General features: G+C 36.4%; 1 protein-coding gene across 2 annotated transcripts in view; it reads right to left on the bottom strand.

Annotated features, from left to right (window-relative positions):
* Nucleotides 1-360: 360 nt before the first annotated feature.
* LOC129957571 (uncharacterized) overlaps nucleotides 361-17031 on the bottom strand; it is a 356141-nt gene continuing 339470 nt past the window's right edge. For both annotated transcript variants that reach the window (XM_056069934.1, XM_056069935.1), the window contains one exon: nucleotides 361-1416. In XM_056069934.1, the coding sequence (XP_055925909.1) occupies nucleotides 586-1416 (831 nt within the window). In that variant the 3' untranslated portion in view covers nucleotides 361-585. The remainder of the gene's footprint in view (nucleotides 1417-17031) is intronic.

Raw genomic sequence — 17031 nt, 5'->3', positions numbered from 1 at the left:
TTTTTTCTTGTAAGCTTTGAGCTAGGCAATTTTGGCACAGTATTTTTAAACTGGATTGTATTTAGGTCAATTTATCCAGGTGTAATATCTTAATATTATCATAACTTTTCCCTAATTGTCAACTTGATATTTTACTGACTGCAGTTTATTATATATATATATATATATATATATATATATATATATATATATATATATATATATATATAATGTCTCTTTCAGACAGAAAATTCAAATGTAAAATTGGATGTCTTAAATGTCTGAGAATTTACATGTTTCATGCATCTGTAATCAACAGGTCATAATAAAATGCATGAAATATATTTTTCCAGTTTCCTTCAAGAAACAAGGCATTACAAATTTTATGTGTAAATAATGTATTTATTCAGAATGGCCATATTCCTGTGTGCTTGGAACGGCAGTTGATGGCATACAGTAAAATGATTACACGTCTGTAATAATTCAATATGTTGTGTGATTAGACAGAACTTTTAATTCACAGTTAAGTTCATTCACGTTTTAATGCCACGACACAAATATAGCTGCAACTTTCATCCATTTCAGGATTGAAGTCAATAAAACATATCACTCCGCATAGAAGTATGGCGTTCTGTTCAATTCCCGCTTATCTCTTCCAGCATTGTCATCTACTGGTGTGACTTCTGTGTGCGGATCACTACTGGCCGCTATCAGTCCCGACCTACCCGATGGTTCGATTTCGAACACACCCCCATGAAGAATCAAAAACTCGTTCCTTTTGACCCTATCTGAATCGAGTTCGTCCCCCTTGGACAAAGTCAGATAATTCTCGTTCACCTTTTTCTTCATGTCGAAATCCGCCAAATTCACCCTGTCTGCTGTGAATCTGAAGATCTTCGGGTAGGTCCTCGATTTTCCTGGCGTCGGCTTGCTTTTTAAAGCCCTCGCCTTTTCCTTGGGCTCATTCTGATTATGCTTGGCGACCTTAGTCCGGGTCCCGCTCGATGCCGGGCGAGGGGGTCTTCTGGAAGGCCGCCGGCCACCGTAAGAATCGCTGAAGGCACTCGCTGATCCGCCTGAGCTGTCAGGAAATGCCTCTCGGACGTAGGAAGGAAATCTGAAAGGAGGCTGCGGCGTGGTTGTCCGGGAAATGCGGAAAATCTCGCCGAATTCCGGGAAATAAGACAAGTCCGGGAATTGATCAAAGACTCCTGTCCCATAGTCGGTCGGGAGGTCGAAGGTTCCCCCTATGTCCGAGGTGAAGAAGTTGGCTGAGCTCTGTGCATCATCCGGCACTAGATCAGCGTCCAGTCCGTGAGTGCGTTTACCAGATGATTGTGGGCTTGTTTCGGACTGGTTGACGGAGTTTCCCTGTCTCGGGTCCGGAAGGGCGATGAAAGACGAGGAACCATGGATGAAGAACAAAGTGAGAAGGACCTGAAATAAAAATATATCTAAGCTTAGAAAAGAAGCTAAATGTACCTTCATTAGTTAGCGGCAATTCAAATTAGAAGATGCTAACATCAAACATTATAATCGCCAAAATCTCGAGTTCGAATTTTTTGACGATATCTCTACGTTCTAGACCACCCTGAATTTGATAAACGTGTTTTTGGAAAATGTCTGTCTGTCTGTGACAAAGTAAACTCAAAAACACTTTGAGCTAGAGGTTGAAATTTGGTATACGGTCTTTACACCCAGTTTGCATATTTCTATCAAATTTTGTATAAAATCAGATTTTGTATTAAATCTGTACCCAGGATTTCCGTCTGTTCGAATTAAATTAAAATGTTAACTACAAAATGAAGAAAGCTGGATAGATGAGATTCGGTAAACAGATTTAACATCTATAGTGTAAACACTTTTGAACCAAATCCTACTACGGGTTGATTGTCTGTCGGTCTGTACTTTCAGAAACATGTAAACTCGATAATTCGAAAACGCAATGATTTAAATATAATAAATTTGGTATAGAATTTTTTGACTGTGAGTACAGTTTTTTGTCAAATCTTTATTCTAATCAGTTAAGAAAAACGTGTTTGAAGCACTAAATTCGATTTTCGGATTCTATTATCAGCAATACCAGGGATTTATCGCCAAGAATGACCCAAGATGCAGTAAAAATGCTAAATTTTTATGTTAAAAATGCCAAATAAAAGTTATCTTTTAGAATTGTTATTTTCGTTTTCGAATTTTCTCTCAAATATTGAGCGTAGCATATTTTTTTTTCTCTCCAAGCTTTAAAAAAAAATTTTCTGTGATAAATGTTGCGATTTTCTATCCCTCACCATGCCGACAAGACAATGCATTTCCAACCTAAAAAAGAAACCGGTAGAGCCTTAAAAATAGCCCTAAAGAGCATTCTGTATCGTTCCTTCAAAAAATCCCACCTGATCGATAAGAATCTATAAAAGGTGCTGCCCTATCCAAAAGGATCTTCAGATTTAAAAAACCGCCACGAAAACTGTGTCAATGCCAGAAAATTGTTCGTCGGCTTTTTTTTTTCTCTCTCTCTTCACTGACCTTGTTTTCATTGCAGGAAACACTTTTAATCGATGAGATGCCATTGCAATTTACTTTCGGTTTCGTAATCACTGTCGTACTGTTTATGAATCAGTTTCGGGTGCGATGAATTGAATGTGTTGCGATTACCACAGGACTGACAAGGTTTGCTTTTTTTTTATCACTTAAATCAAATGAACTTTTGTTACATTATTCCCTTGACGAAAGCCATGCAAATCGAGCCGCTGGGTGCATTCGTAAAAAGCTGATTATAATAATATATTCAGAGATAGTAAAATTCATTGTTACATTAAAGAAAAAGTAACAGATTCATTAAATATAATTGCCTTTATTATCAGTGCAATTGACCAATCAACAAAGAATTATGAAATCCAAACTCCTTGAAGTACAGCGGTAATCTCCATTTCCATAGAGTTCAAAATGAGTCCTAAAATTTAAACTAATTACCGAGCTTTTAACAATGACTCACTGCTTTCGGCAATCAGTGAATCATTATTAAGAACAGAGTCTATAATAATGACAGTCATTTAATGTTGTTCAATAGTTTTGATGAACTACGTTGTATGAAGATAACAGAAAGAGCTATTTTAAGCAGGACTTTCAAAATAAACGGAGAACCGGTTTAATTGGCTATGAATAGAATCAACAGGAGTGGTCTCTCCCAAACTTTCTCGCATAGTTTCTTGTAAAGATGTTATTTCAAAGAAATGCCTTGCATGGCATTGGCATGCAACAACCACGAAACATTTTTTGGCGTAATTTGGCAGTTTTTGAATTTTGGCATCTGAATCTATCGTTCGGTCCTTGACAAGTTTTTTGGCGATTAATCCGTGGCATAGTATCCGGAAATCGAATTCGTGTTTTAGATACATTCTTCCCAAATGATTAAAACCAAAATTTGACACAGAACTATAATTGTAGTCACTAAACCACAAACCAAATTTGATATACTTAAGTCACTGCATTTTTGAGTCACGACGCTTACTTCCATCTGAAAGTACAGACCGACAGACGTTCAGCTCCTTGCTGGATTTGGTTCAAAATTCGATGAGTGTCTACACTATAGATGTTAAATCTGTGTACCGAATTTTATCTGTCTAGCTCTCTTTGTTTCGTAGTTAATTTATATTTGAACAGCCGAACAGAGACTTCCTTTGAATAAATTTTGCACAAAATTTGACAGAAATCTACAAATTTGGCATAAACAGTGTGTAGAAAATTTCAGCCGTCTAGCGCAAAGCATTTTTGAGTCATCTTTGTCAAAAACAGACAAATATAAATCCAAAAATTTGTTTTTTGTATTTAGGAAAGTTTGAAACGGAGAAATTGGTCAAAATTTCAAGTTCGAATTTTTTGACGATTTCAATATTTCTTCTACCCTTTGTATCCCAAAAAAGTTAAAATTAGTTTAAAATTTACTCTAAATTAATTACTGGTTTGGTTTGGTTATATTAACGTCCCGTTGTAAAGCAACACTACTAAATTAATTACTGAACTCTTAACAATGACTGACCGTTTTCGACCATCAGCTGACCGCTTCCTATAATAATAGCATCAAATTATCTGTGTCAAACAGTTTTGGCGTACTACATTATATTATGACAAAAGAAAGAGCCATTTTAAACTATTCTTGGAAAATAAGTTGAGAATTCTGATTCGTTAGTTACGCTTGCGAAGTGTTGAAATGAAAGGCATTAAGTTATTGAAATCGTTTAAGTTGTTGAGATTGAGGGCTATGCTAGTTTTAGGCTATAATTTTTCATATAAAATAAATATTGTCAAAATCGGTATACTGATTGAAGTTGGAACTCTGTTTTATGATTTTTCTGATTAATTCAAATATACAGAGTACTTTAGTTGTTCTAAAATAAAAGTTTGTTCTAAAATATCAGTACAATAAAATTCCTGGGCGTGAAATAGTAAAAACATAAAACTATAAATTAAAAAAATAATTTTATTATCCTATTATTTTGTAAAATTTATTTTTATTTGCTTTAATATGAATAATGAATATCAAAAATAACAGATTTTCATATATGGTATTTAATTTTTTTTTTTATTGACCAAATTAACCTTCAGGAGAAAAATAAAAGGATCACGTTTTGTTTTTATATTCTTCACGAAGCTTAGTTAGAACAATTCGCATAAAGCATTTTCGAATGCGACGATTGGTTTGGTTTGGTTTGGTTTTTTGTGTTTTTTTGGCACAAGAGCCATTCTTGGCTAAACTGCGCCAGACTTTTGTTGAATTAAAGTTGAATTCTGGAAACCATTTGAATTAAAAGCGATACAGTTTTTAAAAAAACAAGACACATATGATACGCAAAAATGATTATCAAAAAATTGAAAAATGTTAAATACTCATAAAAAACCCAATTGATTTTAAAAATTTAAAAACATTTGGATGGTGTTTCTCACTAATCAAGTCTTTTAAGTTAAGAGAAGTTGACTTAAAAAGGCAATGACGCTGATGATTAAAAGAAGGACATTCAACAAAGATGTGCTTTACACTAAAATTCACATGACACGTGGGGCAAATTGGCGCTCTATCACCAAAAATTAGATGACGGTGAGTGAAACGCGTATGACCTATACGGAGGCGAGTCAATTTAACATCAGCCTCTCGTATAGGTAGAACAGGCCATAAACCAATTGTAGGTTTTATTAAATGTAGTTTGTTCTGGATCTGCAGGTCCCATGAATCTTGCCAAGTTGTACAGAGTTTATAAACAAGTGACTTTTTGATGTCACAATATGGGAGGGCCTGAGACTGAAATGTTGATGCAGATTTAGCTGCAACATCAGCCCTTTCATTGCCCGCAATACCCACGTGAGCCGGAACCCAGCAGAGAATTATATTAAAACCCCTGTTTTGTAGTAACCGCAGGTTAAACAAAATTTCTAAAGCGATTGGATGCATGTGGTTTTGGAAATGAGCAAGGGTTTCCAAAGCACTCATACTGTCCGTATATATGATAAAATTACGCTCAGTAGAAGGGGAAATTTCCTTTAGTGCGTAAAAAATTCCAATCAACTCAGCAGTAAAAACAGAACAAACGTGGTTAAGACGGTAGCTGAGTGTATCAGATGGAGTTATAATGGCACAACCAACATGTCCATCTGATTTTGAGCCATCTGTAAACACTGGGGTAAAAGAGGAATACTGACAGCGGTGGTCATGGAAAATCTGTTGAAAAATAACAGAACTAGTTGAAAGTTTATCAAAGCCAAGAAAAGGGTTCAGAAAAGACAAATTTGGAATATCCCAAGGAGGAAAAGAATAAGGATCAAGAGATTTAATGGCTATGTTATTAAGATCCGAGTCATGCAGGGCATTTTTGACTCTCCGACAAAATGGTAGAATATGATAAGGTCGGGCATTATAAATTCTTTGAAGGTTTTCAGGAAAACCCATGCAATAAATGGGATGGTTTGGGACAGATAGTGCCCGAAAATAAAACAAAGTAGATAATTTTTGACGCCGCAAACAAAGTGGCAACTGGTGACAAATTACATATAAACTCTCAACTGGAGAGGTGCGGAAAGCACCAGAGCAGATCCTGAGAGCAGAGTGATGGATAGTATCAAGATGTCTCAAAACAGAAGGGCGGGCAGACCCATACACCATACACCCATAATCCATGCGTGAAAGAATGATCGCTTGATATATACGGAGTAGGGAGGTGCGATCGGCACCCCAAGATGTTTTAGAAAGTACTTTTAAAATGTTCAAATTTTTCTCACACCTCTTCCGCAAGTTTAAGACATGTGGAAGGAAAGTGAGTTTGCGATCGAAGATCACTCCCAAAAACCGTACTTCAGTCACAACTGGAATTGGTGTGCCTCTTATCTTTATAACCGGATCTAAGTGCATGTTTCTTTTCCTACAAAAGTGAACACATCGACTCTTTTCAGGAGAGATAGTGTGGCCATTTTTATTGCACCAGGTTACCACCTTATTAACTGCATTTTGCAATTGCTGTTCTATTATATTCATGTTACTACCCTGACATGAGATCTGTAAATCATCAACATACAGACTGGCGTGTACGAATGAGGGCAAATGATTTAAAATTAGACTGAGATGAACAATAAAGAGGGTGACACTGAGGACACTTCCCTGAGGAACACCCTCAGCTTGTATAAAATGATTTGAATAAAAATTACCAACACGAACTCGAAAAATTCTATACGATAAAAAGTTCTGTAAAAATATGGGCATGTTTTCTCTAAACCCAAATTTAAAAAGTGTAGAAAGTATGCCAAAGCGCCACGCACGGTCATAAGCCCTCTCAATATCAAAGAATATGGACACAAGGTGGTTTCTCCTAACAAATGCATTGCGAATTTGGGTTTCCAGCAAAATCAGATTATCAAAAGTCGATCTTCCTTTGCGGAAACCGCTCTGCAACTGGGAGATGCAGCCTTGTTTCTCCAATTCGTAGATTAGACGAGCATTAACCATGCGTTCAAAAGTCTTGCAAAGACAGTTGGTAAGAGCAATTGGTCTGTAGTGTAAAGGGCTTGATGGATCTTTCCCAGGCTTTAGAATTGGAATTACAGTAGCTTCACTCCATTGTTTAGGGTACTTCTGCTCAGTCCAAATCCTGTTAAATAATAGTAACAAATTAGAGAAGTCGCATTTAAATGGCGAAGCATGCTATAAGTTACTCCATCTGGTCCGGGGCTTGTATCGTGGGCTTGAGATAGAGCCCTTTCCAATTCGAACATCCTAAATTCACAATTGTATGCAAAGGTATGACTATCATTAAAATGCAAAGGCAACCGTTCCGCGGGATTCTTAATTGCCAAAAACTCAGGACTATAAGAATCAGCTGCGGAAACTTGTGCGAATGCTTGGCCTAGAATATTAGCTACGTCTAATGGGGCAGAATACAACATATTTCCTGTTTTTAAAACGGGAATGGAGGATTCGCTATAAATGCCATTTGCAGCTTTTATCTTTTTCCACAAAAGTTTAGTGGAAGTTGAGGATGTGATCGAGGATACGAACTTGATCCAAGATTCTCTTTGACTATGACGCCGAATTCGTCGAGATAAGGCTTTGGCTTTTTTAAAAGCGACAAGATTTTCTGTCGTAGGGTATCTTCTAAATATGTTCCAGCGTTTTTTCTGATTTTTATAACTATCGCGGCAAGCTTCATTCCACCACGGTCTGCGGAATTTTCTTACATGTGGGGAACTCTTTGGAATGGTGGCATTTGCGGCGCTTATTATGTTATCAACGACATGTTGTACTGCTTCCGTGATGTTGTAAGTATTAACCATATTCTCTGTGATTTCTGCCAAATGCTTGAAAGAATCCCAGTCTGCCCGCTGGAATAGAAAACGCGGAGGACATAATGTCGCACCGCCGCTATCAGCGTGGGAGACTATAATAGGGAAATGATCACTATTGTAAAGATCCTCACTTACTGCGAAAGTCAGCAGTGGCATGAGCTCAGGAGAACATATAGCCAAATCAATACTGTGGAAGCTGCGAGTGGGTTGATGGAAATAAGTCTTCTCGTCATTATTTAGGAGGCAGAGACAGTTATTTGAAATAAATTGCTCGATCTGTCGTCCACGAGAATTTGTATCTTCCGATCCCCATAAAGTACTATGTCCGTTGAAATCGCCTAGAATAATAAATGGTTTAGGAAGCTGGTCCACTAGGTTATCAAGTTGTTGTTGACTAACGACATCATGAGGCGGTAAATATATACTACAGACCGTGACTAATGCTCTTGTGTGAACTTGAACTGCCACAGCCTGTAGGGATGTATGTAAAGTAAGAGGTGTGCTCGGATAAAGATTTGAAGTGAAGATACAGACTCCACCAGAACTGCGAGGTTCTGTGTCTGCATCTTTCCGAACACAATTATAACCGCGTAATTTAAGCGAGGTGTTTGGTTTCAAGAAGGTCTCTTGAACACATAAACAAACTGGATTAAATTTATTGAAAATTGTCTTGATGTCTGAGAGTTTGGGACGAATGCCGCGACAATTCCATGAAAGGAAGGTACCCATTACGAGAGTTTTGCAAGTTGAGAATGCTTGGAAACAATAGTTTGAGTTCCCGAAACATCGCAACTCATTTCAAAATCCTCATCCCCTTCAGATGGATGGAGGGTGATGAGATCTGGAGTTTTGGGCGGGTTACCGAAAACAGATATTAAATCTTTGTGGGCTATGCCCTGCTTTGCAAGTTCTAGAGCTACAGAATTTTGGGTTTTAGATTTCAATTTTGATTTTAGTTTGTCTGATATCATTTCTTGCGAAAGACCGCGTTTGGAAAGTTTTAGCTTTAGAGAACGTTGGGGTTTTGGTTTTGGTTGCCGTTTTCTGGTTTCATGAGTTTCTGGAGCACTGTTTGTAGATGGTTCAGTATCCGAATCAGATGATTTAACAGGGGTTTGTTTTTCAAGGGAATCAGGGAGTTGTTTCTCAGTTAAAATCTGAACACAATTTTTACATTTACAGTTTTTTGCAAAATGGGTTTTTGGTAATGGATGCATAACTTATGCCAGGGGAAGGTGTTTGCGCAAGGATTTTCCTTTTTGCCTCCGGATATGAGATTTGTTCCTTAGTTTTCACAGTTATGATTTCTTTTTCCAATTTCCAACGTGGACAGGATCTTGAAAATGAAGTGTGTTCGCCATTGCAGTTGACGCACTTTTCGGGTGCCGTACACTGCTGGCTGTCATGTCCCTTCTCTGCACAACGGGCGCATGTGAGTGTCCCGCGGCAGGCCATCTTTGAATGCCCAAAACGTTGGCATTGGTAGCATCTAAGAGGATTTGGAATAAATGGTCGGACAGCAAGACGCATGTAACCAGCTTTAACCTTTTCTGGCAATGTTGGTGTCTGAAAGGTGAGAACAAGATGCTTTGTGGGAAGGAGTTGTCCGTCTCGCCGAATTGAGATGCGGCGTACATGAATTACTCCTTCAGATTTGAATTCTTTTATAATATCTTCATTGGAAGTATTAAGTAACTCCCCACAAGTTATCACACCTTTAGAGGTATTTAAAGATGTGTGAGCGGTAACGGATACAGGAATAGTTGCCAAAGCTTTCAACTTGAGAATCTGTTGTGCTTGTAGTCGGGAGTTTACTTCAATCAACAAGTCTCCAGAACGAAGTTTGCGAATAGAAGAAACTTCACCAAGTGTACTAACGACGGCCTTTTCAACAAGGAAAGGCGAAACAGTGTGGAATGTTTCTTTACTTTCTGTTATTCTTTTCATTATAAAGAAATGATCAAAATATTTTAAATTAATTTTTTTTCCGTTCATTTGTTGAGAAATTAGTTTAGGTCCCATACGATATGAATAGGGTTTCAGGTCCGACGGCACCGCCCACCACGGAGCCCAACAAGGGAAGGCAGCCACCGGCTCTGGCCATTCCCAGCCTCGGCGCTTACCCTAGCACTAGCCGGAACCTATACGCTCGGAGTTACCCCCGGAGACAGTGACCACCCTTAACGCCAAGCCCAAGGAGTAACCCCTTCGCTTGATCCCTAGCAGACTAGTAACTCAGGTTGCTAGCTACGGCCGATTGATACACCGGGGACCACAGTGCACCGCCCGTCTAATGGGTCGCCACGCACGGCAAACACGTGGGGGTATTAGCTGTCCATGAGAAGCAGGACGCAAACAGAGTGGCGACAGCTTCTCATGGAGAGTTCCCTCGCCTACCCTCGAGGGAAAGAAGAAAAAAGGAGACAGCAGAAGGCGCAGTGGAGATTAAACATAAAGGGAGTAAAGATCCCTGGGAACCTCGGGATTGGGACACCCGTACTCACCTATAGTAGGTGAGCCCCTGAGGGGCTTCGAATGCGACGAAACTAATAAGGAAGGCATCTTTGTTTTGTAAGCATAATTAAAAAGAAGGAAAAATCGTCTGCCATTCTTTTCTTAATCTGAACTTTACGAATAAATCAATAAATCATTCGCTATGATGCATTTGCTTTATAAATAAACCAATCAATTATTGCCTTTCCAAATTATTAATTATTCTATAAATCATTACAAAATTGTAATTAATTTACATATTATAAATTACTTCGTAATAATTAAATAAAATTATGCATTGTATGTCAATCAGACACATAATTAAAGGTTATAAAAATGGTTTGTAATAATTTGCAATTTCCATAATGTATATAAATAATTTATATATAGTATACATCTCAGAAGTTTAAAAAAAAAAAAATCTCTCACTAAATTGTCTTCTTGGTCTTCGAAACCTGGATATTGTTACAATACAATGTTTAGGCGTAATTAATAGCAATGCCAAGAATTTTCGAGGTCGAAAAAAATAGAAAAACGTTAAGAAGTCAAAAGGTGAGGGGCCCAATACCTTTTGTTAAAGTGAATCCCTTGGGCGCGGGGTCTCATTGGGGTTTATTAGCTACGAGTCTCGAAGTTTTACTTTTTTTTTTTTTTTTTGGTTCCAATTTCTAACTTGAATAGACGCGAAAACTTTAAGAAGCGGAAGACATATTTGATAGTGAGGATATATCATTGACCAGAATATAAAAACGCAAATAAAATATACAAGTTACTTTCTCGCATACGATTATACAGAAAGAAAGCATATTTATCGTTAAAAAAATTCCTGTCGGCAAGTCCAAAGGCAATGGTAGATTTTTTTTTTTTTTTTTTTTTTTGTCTAGTCGAAACACATTATTCGCGTTCAAGATGAAACTTCCGTGAAATCAAGTCTGGACTTGTTTAATGACATTTATCTGTTTATTGAGAATACTTGTCCTCGTTTGCTAGTTGCAAATGTTATTAAGATTTTGTTTTACTAAATTGTATTATTTAGTAGGCGTTTTATTGCGTTTTTTAATACTTTTTTCTTTTAATATTAATCAATTATTAATTACATAGGAGAAATATTTAATATTAATTAAGTATATAGGAGAGAATATTAATTGTTAGCTTGAGTTTGCTCAATTTCATCATATAATTTATGATGTAACGTCGAATTTCAAATTGTTGTATTTTGGATACCAATTATATTGGAGGTCTTCCAACGTGCAGATGACTAAATATTGGACTAAGTCTACAAGGAAAAATCAAATATCATATCATCAAGGAAAAATCAATCACCATTTATATACTACGAAGCTAAGCATAAAACAAACTTCATCTCGTTAATATACGAGAAAACCGAATGATGTTAATTTATGCTGATTTATTTAATTTTTTTAAAAAAATTATTATATAGTTATAGAAATTTATAAAATATATATTTTTAATATATATTATATATATATATTTAAGTTATAAAAATGATTATATAGTAAGAAGGTTGCACGTGGTTTAAATTCGATTTACATAGTTGCATATGAAACTGAATATTTCTTTTAATTCTTTACTCCGGTATTTAAAAAAAAAAAAAAAACTGTACAATACGTCGAAAAATTTATACTTTTCGATTCTTTATACACATTAGGAATGGACATTAACGCTATAAATGCCTTGGGGGGTTACCGTTGACCAGAGGAGCCAAGATTACTGGAAGCACATAATTCGAGTAAATATTCAATGTTTTTAAATTCTTCAACTTTATCTTCGATACAAAAGTGTATGAAAAATTGATGCAATATATAACAAATGATTGCTTTTCAGCGTCATTGAGGGCCACTGGTTACCTGAGTAAAATAAATGCATTACGAATTATTAAATATATTTGTCTTTTGTAATTAATATATCATCGAAATATTCAGCGCATAGAGAAATTGATGTTCGCAGACCGGCAAACCATGTGGAATTAGGTGGCAATCAACGTGTTAAAGCTATAAATTGAGACAGATTTTGTGTGAAAAAAAAATTAACACTGAATCGACAAGCTTATACTTCTCGATTCTTGTAGGAGGATTGCTAGAGCTATAATCGGAGATAATTTTATATAAAAAAAATTGCAGTTGAATCGAAAAATGTATACTTCTTGATTTTTGTTTCTGTATTCATATCGGAGAATGATCGAAACTATGATCAAAAGCAAATTTTATAATAAATTTGCTACCATATCGAAAAATGTACACTTCTTGATTCGTGTTTCTCATCGGGAAATGACCATCAAAGCCGTAATCGGAGACAATTTTACAAAAAAATTTGAAAATCGAATTACGAATCGAATGATCAATGATGGCAGACTAATTTTATTAAAAAAAAATTGCCATTGAATGGAAAAATTAATATTTTCAGATTTTTTGCTTCTTCTTTTATAATTAGGATACAAATTTTTAAAAACATTTGCTACCGAATCAATAAGTCTATATTCCAAGATTCTTTCTTTTTCATATCCTGGTATGATCATCAAAATTCGAAGACACATTTTGCCTCAGGCTACCATGCGCTGATTTCCCCCCCCCCCGATCCTAGAACTGACCTTCTTCTCATAGAACCTTATTTCATCTGTCATCTCGTCCCAACATCGTCCGCATGCTTCTGGTCAAGGTGGAAAGAAGAATTAGCGTCCATTCAACGCTCAGCTGCTCGTCCGCGAACAAAAAGAAGTTCTAAAAACAGTTGAGAAAGATGCACGAACAGGTCTTCGATTAGCCGCTTGGTTTCCCCCAAAAAAGTATTCTGGGATATTCCAGCAAGAATTGGAACATCCGTTTTTCTTCAGCGTAAAGAAAAGGAATTAAGTAATTGTTCTTGGACGACTGAAGCTAGAAAACCTTGAAAGTAATAGTAAAAGCCAAAGCTGTCCACGACTTTTCTTTTATACTGACTTGTTCGATTCAACTTCGAAGTGTAAGAGTATGCTATTACAATATCTTTCCAATTAGATCCAAATTTCAATAAGAGAATACAATTTGAGTGCAAAGATCACAAACAGGTGGGTTGGAGTTTTATGGCGCAAGAGCCATATCTGGCCATACTGCGCCAAGCAAAAGGTAAAGTAGAGATCACAAACAGAATTTTATTTACTGAGCTCATTCTGTTTGAGTTTTTATGCTCAGACGGAATTCCAAAAACATATTTTCAGATTTGTCTGAATAGGGAGGTTCGTTCAAATTCAAGATCAAAATTTTTTTAGTTACAGAAATTTCTCTTTTCATAATTTATTTACAAGAAAGTAAAAAATAAATTTTTTTTTCTCTGGAATATATCTGCCAGACATTAACAATGGATAGTGATAGGAAGAGAAGAGGATGCATGCATTTCCATTTTCCAGTGTTCAAAGGGCAAAATAGTAACAAGTTTATATTTGACACTAAAAAAATAGTATAATGGAGATGCGACTAAAAAAGAAGAAAGGAGAAACCAGTGCTCTGGATACAAGTCTATTCGATCTTCGATGACGACAAAGGGCTAAGAATTCATAATGTGCCCTGGACGCCTCTTATCCTTGCTGCTCTAATGGATTGGAAACATTCATTTTTACAAAATTTTGAGCCAAATCCAAGAAGCGGTTGACCGTCTGTCGCCAAAGCAAGCCACTTTTAAAAGCATATAAGCTGATTTTTATCGATTAGAAAAACACGTCTAAAACACACATTCGATTTTTAAATACTATTAATCGCACGCCAGGAATGAATCACCAAATAACTCGTCAAGGATGGCACGATAGATTCAATAAAAATGCTAAATTCAAACCAAATGCTATTACTCCGTAATTATATTGTACTCTAAAGCGTTCTCTGCGTTATCCAAGGTCCCCAATTTTTTGCGAGGAGCGTACGATAACTTCTTTATTAAAGAGTATGAGAGAACATCAAATAACTGTTCTCCGGTCGATTGAAGCGGGGTAATTCCGAATGGTTGTCGTTAAAAGAAAGCTGCGTGTTTTCCTGTATTGATGAACAAAGCCATCGAGAAGAATTAAGGCTGAAATGATGAATGGCTGGTACAAGGTGAATACTTGTAAAAGATAATGAAAAGTTCCGATTTCACCTTGAAGAGTTCCAGTGATAAATTATTGCCTCGTCATCAATTTTATTTAATTGAGAAGTTACAATATTCGGCGCACTTGCAACGAAATGATCTTGAATTAGAAATTGGATGGAAAAAGAATTAGCTATAAAAAATAAATGGATAATTATATCGAACTGAATGAAGTTGTTTGTTAGTACAGTCATCATTCATGCCATTTATCTGTAAAAAGCATGTGTGCGTTGTATGTTTTGATATAAAATGATTGATAAAAAGCATCTATACGTCAGTGCAGATCTTAAATAATGCTTGTTGAAAATAAAAATAATCTGGTCTTTGAGGAATTGTTAGATAATAAGATAAAAAATAACCATGTAAAAGATATTCAGTTAAATAATCACTTTTTATAGCACAAGTTGTGAAAGTAGCTGGAGTATTTTCTTTCCGTCTTAAACGTGTATTGTTTGCCAACGGATTCTAAAACCCTCCGCGCTTTTGTGTATGCGTTAGGATGGGTCTAATTCGGCAAAATAGGGGTAAGAGGAAAGAAAAAAGTTTGAGATATTTACATTCAACAATAAAGTAAATTCCGGAAATCAGCACATCTGTCCGCGTGTCACCCCTTAATATGATAGGATGGATGGATAGTGGGATTTAGTGGCGCAAGAGCCATATTTGACTATACTGCGCCAGTCGTACCTTAATATAATATGATAGAATCGTGGAAAAGTGGTCGTCTCAGAATAGTACTTAAACGCGAGTCGTATTTGATGTTGAGTTACAACTAACTGGCTTGGTTTCTCCAAAACTTTCTCGCATACTTTCTAATAAAGGTGTTATCCCCCCCTCCCACGCAAAAAATTGGGGAGCTTGTGTAAGACAGAGAATGCTTTACACAACATTTCAATACCATAATTACGAAACATATAAACATTTTATATAAAACATATTAAACGTTTTTGCTGAATCTAATATCCCATCATTGGTGAGTGTTTTGCGATTGATCCCTTACATGCGGTTAAAAGTATTCGAAAATCGAATTCGTGTTTTAGACGCGTTTTTCCCCACTGACTGAAACAAAAGTTTGACATAGAGCTACATTTGTAATCACAAAGACACATATAAAATTTGATAATATTTACATAAGTCATTGCGTTTTTGAGTTATCGCGTTTAAATGCTTTTAAAAGTACAGACTGACAGACATTCAGCCCCTTGTCGGATTTTTCTAGAAATTTGATAAGCATCTACGCTATAGATATTAAATCTGTGTACCGAATTTTATCTGTCTAAGTCTCTCCGTTTTGTAGTATCATGTTTATATTCGAATAGCCGGACAGACAGAACACCTTTGAATGGATTTTGCTCAAAATTTGATAGAAATCTGTAAATTTGATGTAACCATACCAATACGATTACTCACAAACGGCAAGAGCTATATAGATGAAATTTGATATGCAATCATTATAAATGTAGATCTATACCGGACTTAGAATTGAATCGACGAAGTCTGTAAATTTGTGAGTATGCGAACGTCGTAACTCATAAATTTAAAGAGATAACGAAAACATGGAGTAATCTTATGCCCGAAAATGTAAATCTGAGTTAAATTATCGATCCAATCAGTGGAAAGGACAGTATCCAAAATGCGTGATGGGAGGTAGCATTCATGCTTGTGAAATACAGCGATCTTCGAGGATTTACCGTCTCTCTTCCTTCCTACACTACTCCACCCCACTATACTTTCAGGGAATGCAAATAAGAATACAAGGAGATCAGGAAAGAAGGTACTGTTGTTGTTACTTATGGCACTTGCCACGGAAAAGCCCGCTGAATCAAAGACAGCCGATTTAAGCCTAAGGGGGAGCGCCTCTTATTTTTATCGTAGAGCCAACTAGGGCCAAGAGTACGACTTAACTACACACACGTAACAACCCTTTTTACAGGGCGGACTTCATTCACTCATCCACAGATCGTAATTTAGACCTGAATCAGAGAACGATCACCTCTGATCCAGTACCCCCAGTGGTATTACTCTCGACATGGAGGACTTTGTGACCACGGCAGATTTATACGTGCTCCAGCCACCTCACATACGGAGAGTCTTCCGCCGCAATCCAAGGGACTTGGATCCAACGCTCTACTAACCAGGCTCCAAGAAGGTACTAGATTGTGTTTGCGTACGGGGAGGTACAGAGAACATATTTCCTAATTTAAATAATAGACAAAACTAAAAACAGTTTTTTTTTTTTTTTTTGAAGGGAGATGTGTTAAAACGGACAGATTATCAGATAGAAAATGTGAAGATTTATCAAAATGAAGATCACGAAAAGAAAAAAAAAAAAACATTCATTGGTCACTATCTGGATGACAGGAAAAAAATAAGCCATCGCCTTCTCAAATCTTTCCCGCATATTCTCTAATAAATGCACGTGTGTATTATTAACCGCTTACCATTGACGGACAGTAGTTACGAAAGAGCTTATCAGAGTGCGATTTTTTGGCGATTAATCGTTGAGATGAGATTAATATACAAGCTGTAGAAAATAGAGTAAGCATTTTGGATACATTTTCTTTTTCGACCGATTCAAACCGTCATGCCACCCATTAATTGTAATTTCAGTAATAAATATTT

This window comes from Argiope bruennichi, chromosome 11 (assembly GCF_947563725.1).
Source record: "Argiope bruennichi chromosome 11, qqArgBrue1.1, whole genome shotgun sequence".
In the NCBI taxonomy this organism is placed as follows: domain Eukaryota; kingdom Metazoa; phylum Arthropoda; class Arachnida; order Araneae; family Araneidae; genus Argiope; species Argiope bruennichi.
This window is presented reverse-complemented; position numbering and strand designations above follow the sequence as displayed.